This window comes from Oncorhynchus mykiss, chromosome 11, assembly GCF_057628025.1.
Source record: "Oncorhynchus mykiss isolate SJ-2025 chromosome 11, ASM5762802v1, whole genome shotgun sequence".
NCBI classification, from domain to species: Eukaryota; Metazoa; Chordata; class Actinopteri; order Salmoniformes; family Salmonidae; genus Oncorhynchus; species Oncorhynchus mykiss.
In genome coordinates this window covers 16,649,869-16,662,438 of record NC_143032.1, presented here as the reverse complement: position 1 = coordinate 16,662,438, position 12,570 = coordinate 16,649,869, and the positions used below count along the sequence as shown (strand labels likewise).

At 42.3% G+C, this 12,570-nt stretch overlaps 1 protein-coding gene across 1 annotated transcript; it reads right to left on the bottom strand.

The window, feature by feature from the left end:
* Positions 1–266: 266 nt before the first annotated feature.
* Positions 267–12,486, bottom strand: LOC110535384 (eukaryotic translation initiation factor 1A, X-chromosomal). The gene is made up of 7 exons (XM_021620356.3): positions 12,240–12,486; positions 5,035–5,118; positions 2,697–2,800; positions 1,132–1,182; positions 945–1,026; positions 631–722; positions 267–533 (listed from the first exon to the last, which is right to left on the bottom strand). Exons 1-7 carry the CDS (start codon positions 12,253–12,255, stop codon positions 528–530), a joined length of 435 nt encoding a protein of 144 aa, XP_021476031.1. The 5' UTR covers positions 12,256–12,486; the 3' UTR covers positions 267–527.
* Between the last annotated feature and the right edge of the window lie 84 nt (positions 12,487–12,570).

The window sequence follows — 12,570 nt, the reverse complement described above, 5'->3', positions numbered from 1 at the left end:
CAACAGACAAACCAACCAACATGGGTAAACAATAGAAAAATAAAGACACTGTTGAAAAACAGAAGGGGAGGTAGAGCCTTCAATTAGGCTTTGATCAATACAAACAAATGTCATCGGAATACAATATCGAATTAAACAAACATTTCAAAGGATACAGAGGCAACTTCAGGAGTAATGTGTTTCGTAATAAATAAAAACTCATCCAAACTAATATAAAGAGCAACGTTCACTTTCAACTACAATGATACAGAACGCAAGACCAAACATAAAATGGTTTATCTTTTTATTGCGAATCCAGAGATTCTGTACTTGTAAGTAAATTCCACTCTGCGTGAAATTGATATAAATACATTAAAAAGATAACGCAAGAGATTGTGAGTAGCTGCAGTCATGGTATCAATGAGAAATTGGGAGGGTCAACCTTGAAATTTGGTGTGTGTGTGTGGGAGGGGGGGGGGGTACAGAAGTCCTGTGTTGATTTTCAGCGAGGAGGGGAAAATCGAACCATACCCTCTGGTAGAAAGTCCTTAGATCTGAAGGAAGAGAGGGGGAAAGGAGAAGAGGGAATTAAAAAAACACTTCTAAATTTAAACTTTCAGAAAGCAATACAAGTATAGATTTAGCACCTACATCATCAATGTCCTCGTCATCATCTCCAATGTCATCGAACTGGATGTCTTCATCGTCCCCAGGACCGAAGGTGTCGGTCTCGTTGATCTTGGCTAAGAGAGGGAGGACATAGAAAGGAGAGGTATCAGAGAGTGAACAGGGTAGTGCAAACAAAACAGAAATTGGACAAGAAAGAGCAGTCAACAGTGGATGTCATGTTCTGTGTGCCTCAATCATTTCAACTAGCTTCCTATCCTCGTTTCCTCTCCTACATGACCACTATACAAACCCCATTAGCTGTTACCGTAGGGACAGCTACTCTTCCTGGTACTCACCGTGCTCCGGCAGTTCTCCGTAAGCCTTCAGACTTCTGGCCTCATCTGCATTGTACTTCAGGATCACATCAGCTTTGTTGTCCTATAGGGGAGAGAGAGAAACCCAAACCTCTTTTTATGATACAGTGACGAACAAACAGACTCACACCCTACAACAACTGCAGTGGTATGTTGCTGGTCATCTCACCTGGTAATCTCTCAATCCCACCAGGATGATATCGGACGTGTTAATCCACACCTGAAAGAAGAGAGGCGAGAAACGCAAGAATGCTTTTGAGGAATTAATCAGATGAATGGATAACAATCTAAAGGTTTGGTTAATATACAGTGCATTTGGAAAGTATTCAGACCCCTTGACTTTTTCCACATTGTTAAATTAGCCTTATTCTAAAATGGATTAAATACATTTTTCCCCCCTCAATCTACACACAATACATCATAATAACAAAGCAAACAAGTTTTTAGAATGAGTTAATAAACTAAAAATAAGAAACAAAAATACATTATTTACATAATATTCAGACCCTTTGCTATGAGACTAAATAAATTGAGCTCAGGTGCATCCTGTTTCCTTTGATTATTCTTGAGATGTTTCTACAACTTGATTGGAGTCCGCCTGTGGTAAATTCAATTGATTGAACATGATTTGGAAAGGCACACACCTGTTTATATAAAAGTTCCCACAGTTGCATGTCAGAGCCAAAACCAAGCCATGAGGTAGTTTGTAGAGCTCAGAGACAGGATTATGTCCAGGCACAGATCTGGGGAAGGGTACCAAAACATTTCTGCAGCATTGAAGGCCCCCAAAAACACAGTGGCCTCCATCATTCTTCAATGGAAGAAGTTTGGAACCACCAAGACTCTTCCTAGAGCTCGTCGCCCGGCCAAACAGAGCAATCGGGGGGGAAGGGCCTTGGTCAGGGAGGTGACCAAGAACCCGGTGGTCACTGACAGAGCTCCAGAGTTCCTCTGTGGAGATGGGAGAACCTTCCAGAACAGTCTTTGCAGCACTCCACCAAATCAGGCCTTTATGGTAGAGTGGTCAGAGGGAAACCACTCCTCAGTAAAAGGCACGGCAGCCTGCTTGGAGTTTGCCAAAAGGCACCTAAAGGACTCTCAGACCATGAGAAACAAGATTCTCTGGTATAAAGAAACCAAGATTGAACTATTTGGCCTGAATGTCAAGCGTCATGCCAAGCCAGAGCTCGGACTTGAACCCAATCAAACATCTCTGGAGAGACCTGACAACAGCTGTGCAGTGACGCTCCCCTCCAACCTGAGAGAGCTTAAGAGGATCTGCAAAGAATGGGAGAAACTCCCCAAATATAGGTGTGCCAAGCTTGTAGCATCATACCAAAGAAGACTTGAGGCTATAATCGCTGCAAAAAGGTGCTTCAACAAAGTACTGAGTAAAGGGTCTAAATGTCATATTTAAATGTTTTATATTTGTAATAAATTAGCAACATGTCTAAACCGGATTTAGCTTTTTCATTATGGGGTACTGTGTGTAGATTGATGAGGATTATTATTATTTTTTTTAAATACAATTTTAGAATAAGGCTGTAATGTAAAATGTGGAAAAGGTCAAGGGGTCTGAATACTTAATGAAAACACAAATTAAATTCATTAGATACACTTGAGTCCATACAGTGTAACAGTTGACAGTCCATAGTGAAAAAAGCTTTGAGTCGGCATCAGTCAGGGTTTCCTCTGTTTCAGTGTGATGGGGGTGTGTGTGTGTGTGTGTGTGACCTTTTTCCTGAGTTTTCCTCGGATGTGGCAGAGCCGCTTCACTCCATCAAAACACATGGCTTCCAACCTCCCATTACCCAACATCTTAATCACCTGGGCATACTCTACAGGAGAGAGAGACTCAACATCACCGGAGAGGGACACACCTGCATACACTATGTACTCTACAGCACCGGAGAGGGACACACCTACATACACTATGTGCTCTACAGCACCGGAGAGGGACACACCTACATACACTATGTACTCTACAGCACCGGAGAGGGACACACCTACAGTTGAAGTCGGAAGTTTGCAGAAGCTTAGGTTGGAGTCATTAAAAAATAGTTTTTCAACCACTCCACACATTTCTTGTTAACAAACTATAGTTTTGGCAAGTCGGTTAGGACATCTACTTTGTGGATGACAAGTCATTTTCGCAACAATTATTTACAGACAGATTATTTCACTGTATCACAATTCCAGTGGGTCAGAAGTTTACATACACTGAGTTGACTGTGCCTTTAGACAGCTTGGAAAATTCCAGAAAATTGTCTTGGCTTTAGAAGCTTAGAGGCTATTTGACATTTGAGTCAATTGGAGGTGTACCTGTGGATGTATTTCAAGGCCTACCTTCAAACTCAGTGCCTCTTTGCTTGACATCATGGGAAAATCAAAAGAAATCAGAAAAGACCTCAGAAAAAAATGATAGACCTCCACAAGTCTGGTTTACCCTTGGGAGCAATTTCCAAACGCCTGAAGGTACCACGTTCATGTGTACAAGCAATATAACGCAAGTATAAACACCATGGGACCACGCAGCCATCATACCACTCAGGAAGGAGATGCGTTCTGTCTCCTAGAGATGAACGTACTTTGGTGTGAAAAGTACAAATCAATGTCGGAACAACAGCAAAGGACCTTGTGAAGATGCTGGAGGAAACAGGTACTAAAGTATCTATATCCACAGTAAAACAAGTCCTATATCGACATAACCTGAAAGGCCACTCAGCAAGGAAGAAGCCACTGCTCCAAAACCACCATATAAAAGCCAGACTACGGTTTGCATCTGCACATGGGGACAAAGATCGTACTTCTTGGAGAAATGTCCTCTGGTCTGATGAAACAAAAATAGAACTGGTTGGCCATAATGACCATCGTTATGTTTGGAGGAAAAAGGGGGAGGCGTGCAAGCCGAAGAACACCATCCCAACCGTGAAGCACAGGGGTGGCAGCATCATGTTGTGGGGGTGCTTTACTGCAGGAGGGACTGATGCACTTCACAAAAGAGATGGCTCATGAGGAAAGAAAATGATGTGGATATATTGAAGCAACATCTCAAGACATCAGTCAGGAAGTTAATGCTTGGTCACAAATGGGTCTTCCAAATGGACAATGACCCCAAGCATACTTCCAAATTTGTGGCAAAATGGCTTAAGGACAACAAAGTCAAGGTATTGGAGTGGCCATCACAAAGCCCTGACCTCAATCCCATAGAACATTTCTGGGCAGAACTGAAAAGTTTTTGCAAGCAAGGCCTACAAACCTGACTCCATTATACCAGCTCTGTTAGGAGTAATGGGCCAAAATTCACCCAACGTATTGTGGGAAGCTTGTGGAAGGCTTCCCAAAATGTTTGACCCAAGTTAAACAATGTAAAGGCAATGCTACCAAATACTAATTGAGTGTATGTAAACTTCTGACCCACTGGGAATGTGATGAAAGAAATAAAAGCTGAAATAAATCATTCTCTACTATTATTCTGAAATTTCACATTCTTAAAATAAAGTGGTGATCCTAACTGTCCTAAGACAGGGAATTTTTACTAGGATTAAATGTCAGGTAATGTGAAAAACTGAGTTTAAATGTATTTTCTAAGGCGTATGTAAGCTTCCGACTTCACCTATGTACTCTACAGCACAGGAGAGAGGGGTACACTGCTCCCACTGAATATAGACATGCTGATCATTACGTTTGACTGCCAACACCTTCAATGCAATACGTCTGCTCTAAAACAGGGCTCTAGTTCTATCTGCAATCCAGAACCCTGGACAAAAGAGAGCTGCATATTCAATCTAGAACACTGTTAGGAGCAGTTAAGATATTCTACACAGGGAAGAGACTGGCAGTTGTTATTTTACAACATTAAAAATGACTTATTTTAGAGCTGGTGTAGGTGCAGGCTTTTTCTTCAGCCAAAGCAGTAACACACAAACTAATCAACCAATCATGTCTTGAACAAAGACTTGGTTTGTTTAATCAGCCATGTTACTGCTTTACTGGAGCAAAAACCTGCACCTCACACAAGCCCTGGCAGAGACCCCTGCACTCCCCCATCACTCTCACTCCCTCCACTCACCCTGCCCATCCTCTTTGAACACCAGCTCTCTCTTCTCTGACTCGTTCTCATTCTTTCCACGTCTACGATTCTTTCCTCCCTTACCTGGAGATAGGACAGAGAGAAAGAAATTCCGTCAGACCACTTTTAGTAATTTAGCAGACACTCTCATCCAGACTGTATGAAGTGCCTTCAGAATATATTCACAGCCATCAACTTCTTCCACATTTTGTTGTGTTATAGCCCGAAGAAAAAAAATATATAAAGTAAATTGAGATTGTGTTACTGGCCTACACACACACACACACACACACACACACACACGTCAAAGTGGAATAATGTTTTTAGACATTTTTACAAATTAATAGAAAATATTTAGCTGAAAAGGTCTTAAGTCTAAGTTTGCAACCCCAACAGTGCAGAGTTAAAGACGAGGAATTAACTAGAAATAGTGGCACGAGGCCTCTGAGTGGTGCAGTGGTCTAATACACTGCATCGCAGTGTCACTACAGATTCGGGATAAGTAGGCATTGTGTCAAGAAGCAGTGCGGCTTGGTTGGGTTGTGTTTCGACTCCCGAGGCCGTACAGGAGTTGCAGCGATGAGACAAGACTAACTACCAATTGGATACATCGAAATTGGAGAGAAAAAAGGGGAAAAAAAAGGTATAGATAAAAATAAATAGTGGCATGAGGAATAAATACAGTGAATAACATGGCCATCTATATATGGGGAGTAGAAAATAACATGGCTATATACAGGGAGTACCAGTATCGAGTCGATGTGCAGGAGTACGAGGTATTTGAGGTAGCGGTGTACTGTACATATACAGAAGCCACTCTTGCGTTGTCTTGGCTGTGTGCTTAGGGTCATTGTCCTGTTGGAAGGTGAACCGTCGCCCTAATCTGAGGTCCTGAGCACTCTGGAGCAGGTTCCCATCAACGATCTCTATACTTTGCTCCGTTCATCTTTCACTCGATCCAGACTAGTCTCCCAGTCCCTGTTGCTGAAAAACATCCCCACAGCATGATAATGCCACCACCATGCTTCACTGTAGAGATGCTGCCAGGTTGTCTACAGATGTGACTCTTAACATTCAGGTCAAAGCATCAGGCCTCCTGGGTGGCGCAGTGGTTAAGGGCGCTGTACTGCAGCGCCAGCTGTGCCATCAGAGTCCCTGGGTTCGCGCCCAGGCTCTGTCGTAACCGGCCGCGTCCGGGAGGTCCGTGGGGCGACGCACAATTGGCCTAGCGTCGTCCGGGTTAGGGAGGGATTGGTCGGTAGGGATCTCCTTGTCTCATCGCGCACCAGCGACTCCTGTGGCGGGCCGGGTGCAGTGCGCGCTAGCCAAGGTTGCCAGGTGCACGGTGTAGCCTCCGACACATTGGTGCGGCTGGCTTCCGGGTTGGATGCGCGCTGTGTTAAGAAGCAGTACGGCTGGTTGGGTTGTGTATCGGAGGACGCATGACATTCAGCCTTCGTCTCTCCCGAGCCCGAGTTGTATGAGACAAGATAGTAGCTACTACAACAATTGGATATAAACGAAATTGGGGAGAAATAAAAGGGGTAAAATATAAAAAAATATCATCAATCTTTTTTCTCATGGTCTGAGAGTCAGAAAAGGTGCCTTTTGGAAAACTCCAAGTGGGCCGTCATGTGCCTTTTACTGAGAAGAGGCTTCTGGCCACTCTACCATAAAGGCATGATTGGTGGAGTGCCGTCCTTCTGGAAGGTTCTCCCATCTCCACAGAGGAACTCTGGAGCTCTGTCAGAGTGACCATTGGGTTCTTGGTCACCTCCCTGACCAAGGTGACCCTTATGTGTTCTTGGACCTTCAATGCTGTTCAGAAATGTTTAGGTACCCTTCCCCAGATCTGTGCCTCAACACAATCCTGTCCAATCAATTAAATTTACCACATGTGGATTCCAATCAAGGTAGAAACATCAAGGACGATCAATGGTTAGGATATGTACATACGGTCACTGTGGGAATGACGTCATCAATGCACTTATTAACAGGGGCATCAACCGTCATTGTAACCGCTCATCACGAAGTGGTAGGCCGTCACTGTAAATAACAATATGTTCTTAACGGACTTGCCTATTTAAATAAAAAGTTGAATAGTATTTTAATTGTTTAAACAATGAATGAAGCTGGTGACAAACTCCTCAATGCCATCGGATGAATCCCTAAACATATTCCTGTCTGTGCTAGCTAAACAGTCCTGTAGCATAGCATCTGCTTCATCAGACCACTTCTGAATTGAGTGCGTCACAGGCACTTCCTGTTTGAGTTTTTGCTTGTACGCAGGAATCAGGAAGATAAAGTTATGGTCTGATTTGCCAAATGGAGGGCGAGGGAGACCTTTGTATGAGTCTGTGTAATAGTGTTTAACATTATCTTTTAACTACTACCTCATCTCTGTTCCCCACACATACAGATAATTGTAAGGTCCCTCAGTCGAGAAGTACATTTCAAACACAGATTCAACCACAAAGACCAGGGAGGTTTTCCACTACCTCGCAAAGAAGTGCACGTATTGGTAGATGTTTTTTTTTTTTTCCAAGCAGACATGAAATATCCCTTTGAGCACGGTGAAGTTATTAATGACACTTTGGATGGTGTATCAATACACCCAGTCACTACAAATATACAGATGCCCCTCCTAACTCAGTTGTCGGAGAGGAAGGAAACTAGAGGTCGACTGATTAATCGTAATGGCCGATTTAATTAGGGCCAAGTTTTCATAACAATCGGTAATCAGCATTTCTGGACACCAATCATGGCCAATTACATGTCACTCCACGAGGAGACTGCGTGGCAGGCTGACTACCTGTTATGCGAGTGCAGCAAGGAGCCACGGTAAGGTGCTAGCTAGCATTAAACGGATCTCATAAAAACAATCAATCTTAACATAATCACTAGTTAACTATTACTAGTTTATCTAGCTTGTCCTGCATTGCATATAATCGATGCGGTGCCTGTTAATATATCATTGAATCATAGCCTACTTCGACAAACGGGTGATTTAACAAGCGCATTCGCGGAAAAAGCACTGTTGTTGCATCAATGTGCACCTAACCATAAACATCAACGCCTTTCTTAAAATCAAAACACAAGTATTTATTTTTAAACCTGCATATTTAGTTAATATTGCATGCTAACATGAATTTCTTTTAACTAGGGAAATTGTGTCACTTCTCTTGCATTCTGTGCAACAGAGTCTGGCTATATGCAGCAGTTTGGGCTGCCTGGCTCGTTGCGAACTGTGCCGACTATTTCTTCCTAACAAAGACAGCCAACTTCGCCAAACAGGGGATGATTTAACAAAAGCGCATTTGCAAAAAAAGCATAATGGTTGCACGAATGTACCTAACCATAAACATCAATGACTTTCTTAAAATGAAAACATAGAAGTATATATTTTTAAACCTGCATATTTAGTTAAAGAAATTCATGTTCATGTCATTTCGAAATGATCATTTCCGGATTTGACCATATTAATGACCTAAAGCTCGTATTTCTGTGTGTTATTATGTTATAATTAAGTCTATGATTTGATATTTGATAGAGCAGTCTGACTGAGCGGTGGTAGGCAGCAGCAGGCTCATAAGCATTCATTCAAACAGCCCTTTCGTGCATTTGCCAGCAGCTTTTCCCTGTGCTTCAAGCATTGAGCGGTTTATGACTTCAAGCCTATCAACTCCCGAGATTAGGCTGGTGTAACCTATGAATTGGCTAGCTAGTTAGCGGGGTGCGCGCTAATAGTGTTTCAAACGTCACTCGCGCTGAGACTTGGAGTAGTTGTTCCCCTTGTTCTGCAAGGGCCGCTGCTTTTGTGGAGCGATGGGTAACGATGCTTCGAGGGTGGCTGTTGTCGATGTGTTCCTGGTTCGAGCCCAGGTAGGGGCGAGGAGAGGGACAGAAGCTATACTGTTACACTGGCAATACTGAAGTGCCTATAAGAACATCCAATAGTCAAAGGTTAATGAAATACAAATGGTATAGAGAAAGTCCTATAATTCCTATAATAACCTCAAACTAAAACTTCTTACCTGGGAATATTGAACTCACCTTAAAAGGAACCACCTGCTTTCATATGTTCTCATGTTCTGAGCAAGGAACTTAAACGTTAGCTTTTTATACATGGCACATATTGCACTTTTACTTTCTTCTCCAACACTTTGTTTTTGCATTATTTAAACCAAATTGAACATGTTTCATTATTTATTTGAGGCTAAATTGATTTGATTGATGTATTATATTAAGTTAAAATAAAGGTGTTCATTCAGTATTGTTGTAATTGTCATTATTACAAATAAATAAATAAAAATAAAATTGTCCAATTAATCGGTATCAGATTTTTTTGATCCTCCAATAATCGGTATCGGCGTTGAAAAATCATAATCGGTCAACCTCTAAAGGAAACCGCTCAGGGATTTCACCATGAGGCCAATGGTGATTTTAAAACAGTTTGAGTTCAATGGCTGCGATAGGAGAAACTGAGGACAGATCAACAACATTGTAGTTATTCCACAATACTGTCTGTTTATTGAAAGAAATGTTCTTTCTATGTGAAAATAACATGGTTCAGTCTGCTCTCCAACAGACACTGGGAGACAAATTCACCTTTCAGCAGGACAATAACATAAAACACAAGGCCAAATATACACTGTTGCTTACCAAGTTGACATTGAATGTTTCTAAGTGGGCTAGTTACAGTTTTGATTTAAAAATCGGCTTTCTATTGCAAGACTTGAAAATGGCTGTTTAGCAATGATCAACAACCAACTTGACAGAGCTTGAAGAATTTTAAGAAGAAAAATGTGCAAATATTGTACAATCCAGGTGTGCAAAGCTCAGAGACTAACCCAGAAAGACATTCTTAATGCTGTAACAACAAACTCAACAAATGTGCATTTCTAATAACATGTTGTTTTAACTTTGTCATTTTGGGGTATTGTGTGTAGTTGGTGAGAAAATAAGCAACATTTTATCAACTGAATTCAGGCTGTAACAACTAAATGTGGAATAAGTCAAGAGGTATGAATACTTTCTGAAGGTCCTGGAAGAGTATTTAACTACATTAGCTATGTAAGGTAAAGGTATTGAGTTTTCCCTTGACCTGTGATTATTGAGCCCAATAGCTAGCTAACCTAAATAAACTCAGCAAAAAAAAGAAACGTCCCCGTTTCAGAACCCTGTCTTTCAAAGATAATTCAAGTAACTTCACAGATCTTCATTGTAAAGGGTTTAAAGGGGTGTAAAGGGTTTCCCATGCTTGTTCATTGAACAATAAATAAATAAATAAATAAATAAATAATGAACATGCACCTGTGGAACGGTCGTTAAGACACTAACAGCTTACAATTAAGGTCACAGTTATGAAAACGTAGAGCACTAAAGAGGCCTTTCTAATGACTCTGAAAAACACCAAAATAAAGATGCCCAGGGTCCCTGCTCATCTGAGTGAATGTGCCTTAGGCATGCTGCAAGGAGGCATGAGGACTGCAGATGTGGCCAGGGCAATAAATTGCAATGTCTGTACAGTCAGACGCCGAAAACAGCACTACAGTGAGACAGGACGGACAGCTGATCGTCCTCGCAGTGACAGACCATGTGTAACAACACCTGCACAGGATCGGTACATCTGAACATTACACCTACGGGACAGGTACAGGATGGCAACAACAACTGCCCGAGTTACACCAGGAACGCACAATCCCTCAATCAGTGCTCACATTGTCCGCAATAAACTGATGCTGGACTGAGGGCGTGTAGGCCTGTTGTAAGGCAGGTCCTCACCAGACATCACTGGCAACAACGTCGCCTATAGGCACAAACCCACCGTCGCTGGACTAGACAGGACTGGCAAAAAGTGCTCTTCACTGACGAGTCGCGGTTTTGTCTCACCATGGGTGATGGTCAGATTCACGTTTATCGTCGAAGGGATGAGCGTTACACCGAGGCCTGTACTCTGGAGCGGGATCCATTTGGATCTGTTATGGTCTGGGGCGGTGTGTCACAGAATCATTGGACTGAGTTTGTTGTCATTGCAGGCAATCTCAACGCTGTGCATTACTGGGAAGACATCCTCCTCCCTCATGTGGTACCCTTCTTGCAAGCTCATCTTGACATGACCCTCCAGCGTGACAATGCCACCAGCCATACTGCTCGTTCTGTGCGTGATTTCCTGCAAGACAGGAATGTCAGTGTTCTGCCATGCCCAGCGAAGAGCCCGGATCTCAATCCCATTGAGCACGTCTGGGACCTGTTGGATTGGAGGGTGATGGCTATGGCCATTCCCCCCCAGAAATGTTCGGGAACTTGCAGGTGCCTTGGTGGAAGAGTGGGGTAACATCTCACAGCAAGAACTGGCAAATCTGGTGCAGTCCATGAGGAGGAGATGCACTGCTGTACTTAATGCAGCTGGTGGCCACACCAGATACTGACTGTTACTTTTGATTTTGACCCCCTCTTTGTTCAGGGACACAATTTTCAATTTCTCTTAGTCACATGTCTGTTGAACTTGTTCAGTTTGTCTCAGTTATTGAATCTTGTTATGTTCATACAAATATTTACACATGTTAAGTTTGCTGAAAATAAACGCAGTTGACAGGGAGGGCGTTTCTTTTTTTTTTGCTGAGTTTACCATTTTAGGCAGTGATGTGAACCCCAAATTCCTCTCTCCCTGTATCATAATCTACAAGAGGAACATGTGTTATAGCAACATGTGACGATGTTTTACAGTAATACAGACCGCAGATAAGCCATATGGCCTACTACAGCCAGTACTTGAAACTTTCCTGTTAAATTTCTTCAGGCAAGTGTAACCAGTTGACTGGGGTGTGAATGGGTGTTGTAAGCTGAATAAATAACGTTATCTACCATCTAAATGCCTGTGTTAGTATCGTGAGTGATGAGCAAACCGGTTAACTTAGTTAGCTAAACGACAGAATTATATTAATTTGCTCCACTTAAAAAATACAATATAGCGAGCTGGCTGCTGTAAACTTCACTTAGCTAGCTTGTACGTACCATTACTTCTGAACATGAACTCTAGCTAGTTACTGGTTAACTAGACATTATGCTGGTTAGCTAGCTAAACTAGAAGGTTACGGTCTTTGATTCAATTATGTCACGTTTTCAATGCGTGTAGCTAGTCAGAGATGCCGGACAGAGATAGCCACACATTACGGGAAAAGACGGCAATTCTAACGCTTTACCTTTGTTCTTGGGCATATTTTTTTACAGCTCAGATCTTCTTTTCGTCCAGTGGTGACGTGTTGTCGCTTACTGTTGTATGAACAATATTGAATAAGAAAAACTGGCCAATTTCTCCCTACAGAATTCACGTAAAACCAATTCACCGCTGGTGTACCGGTAAACGCATGCGCACGTCATTTCCTACAGAATTATAAAGTTTTATTTACACATGGTGAAACAGCAAACCACTGAGAGAACTGGAGCTATGCCAGCACAGTTGATTTAAATTCTATTTTGTGCTAGCTAGCTACTGTCTTTCTTTGATTATATCAGTTTCGGAAGGGGCATTAA

Coding starts and splice junctions, on each gene's coding strand:
- LOC110535384 (XM_021620356.3), bottom strand. Junction 2,801..5,034: donor GTTCAAAGAGGATGGGCAGG/GTGAGTGGAGGG, acceptor TCTCTCCTGTAG/AGTATGCCCAGGTGATTAAG. Junction 1,183..2,696: donor GAGGAAAACTCAGGAAAAAG/GTCACACACACA, acceptor CTCTTCTTTCAG/GTGTGGATTAACACGTCCGA.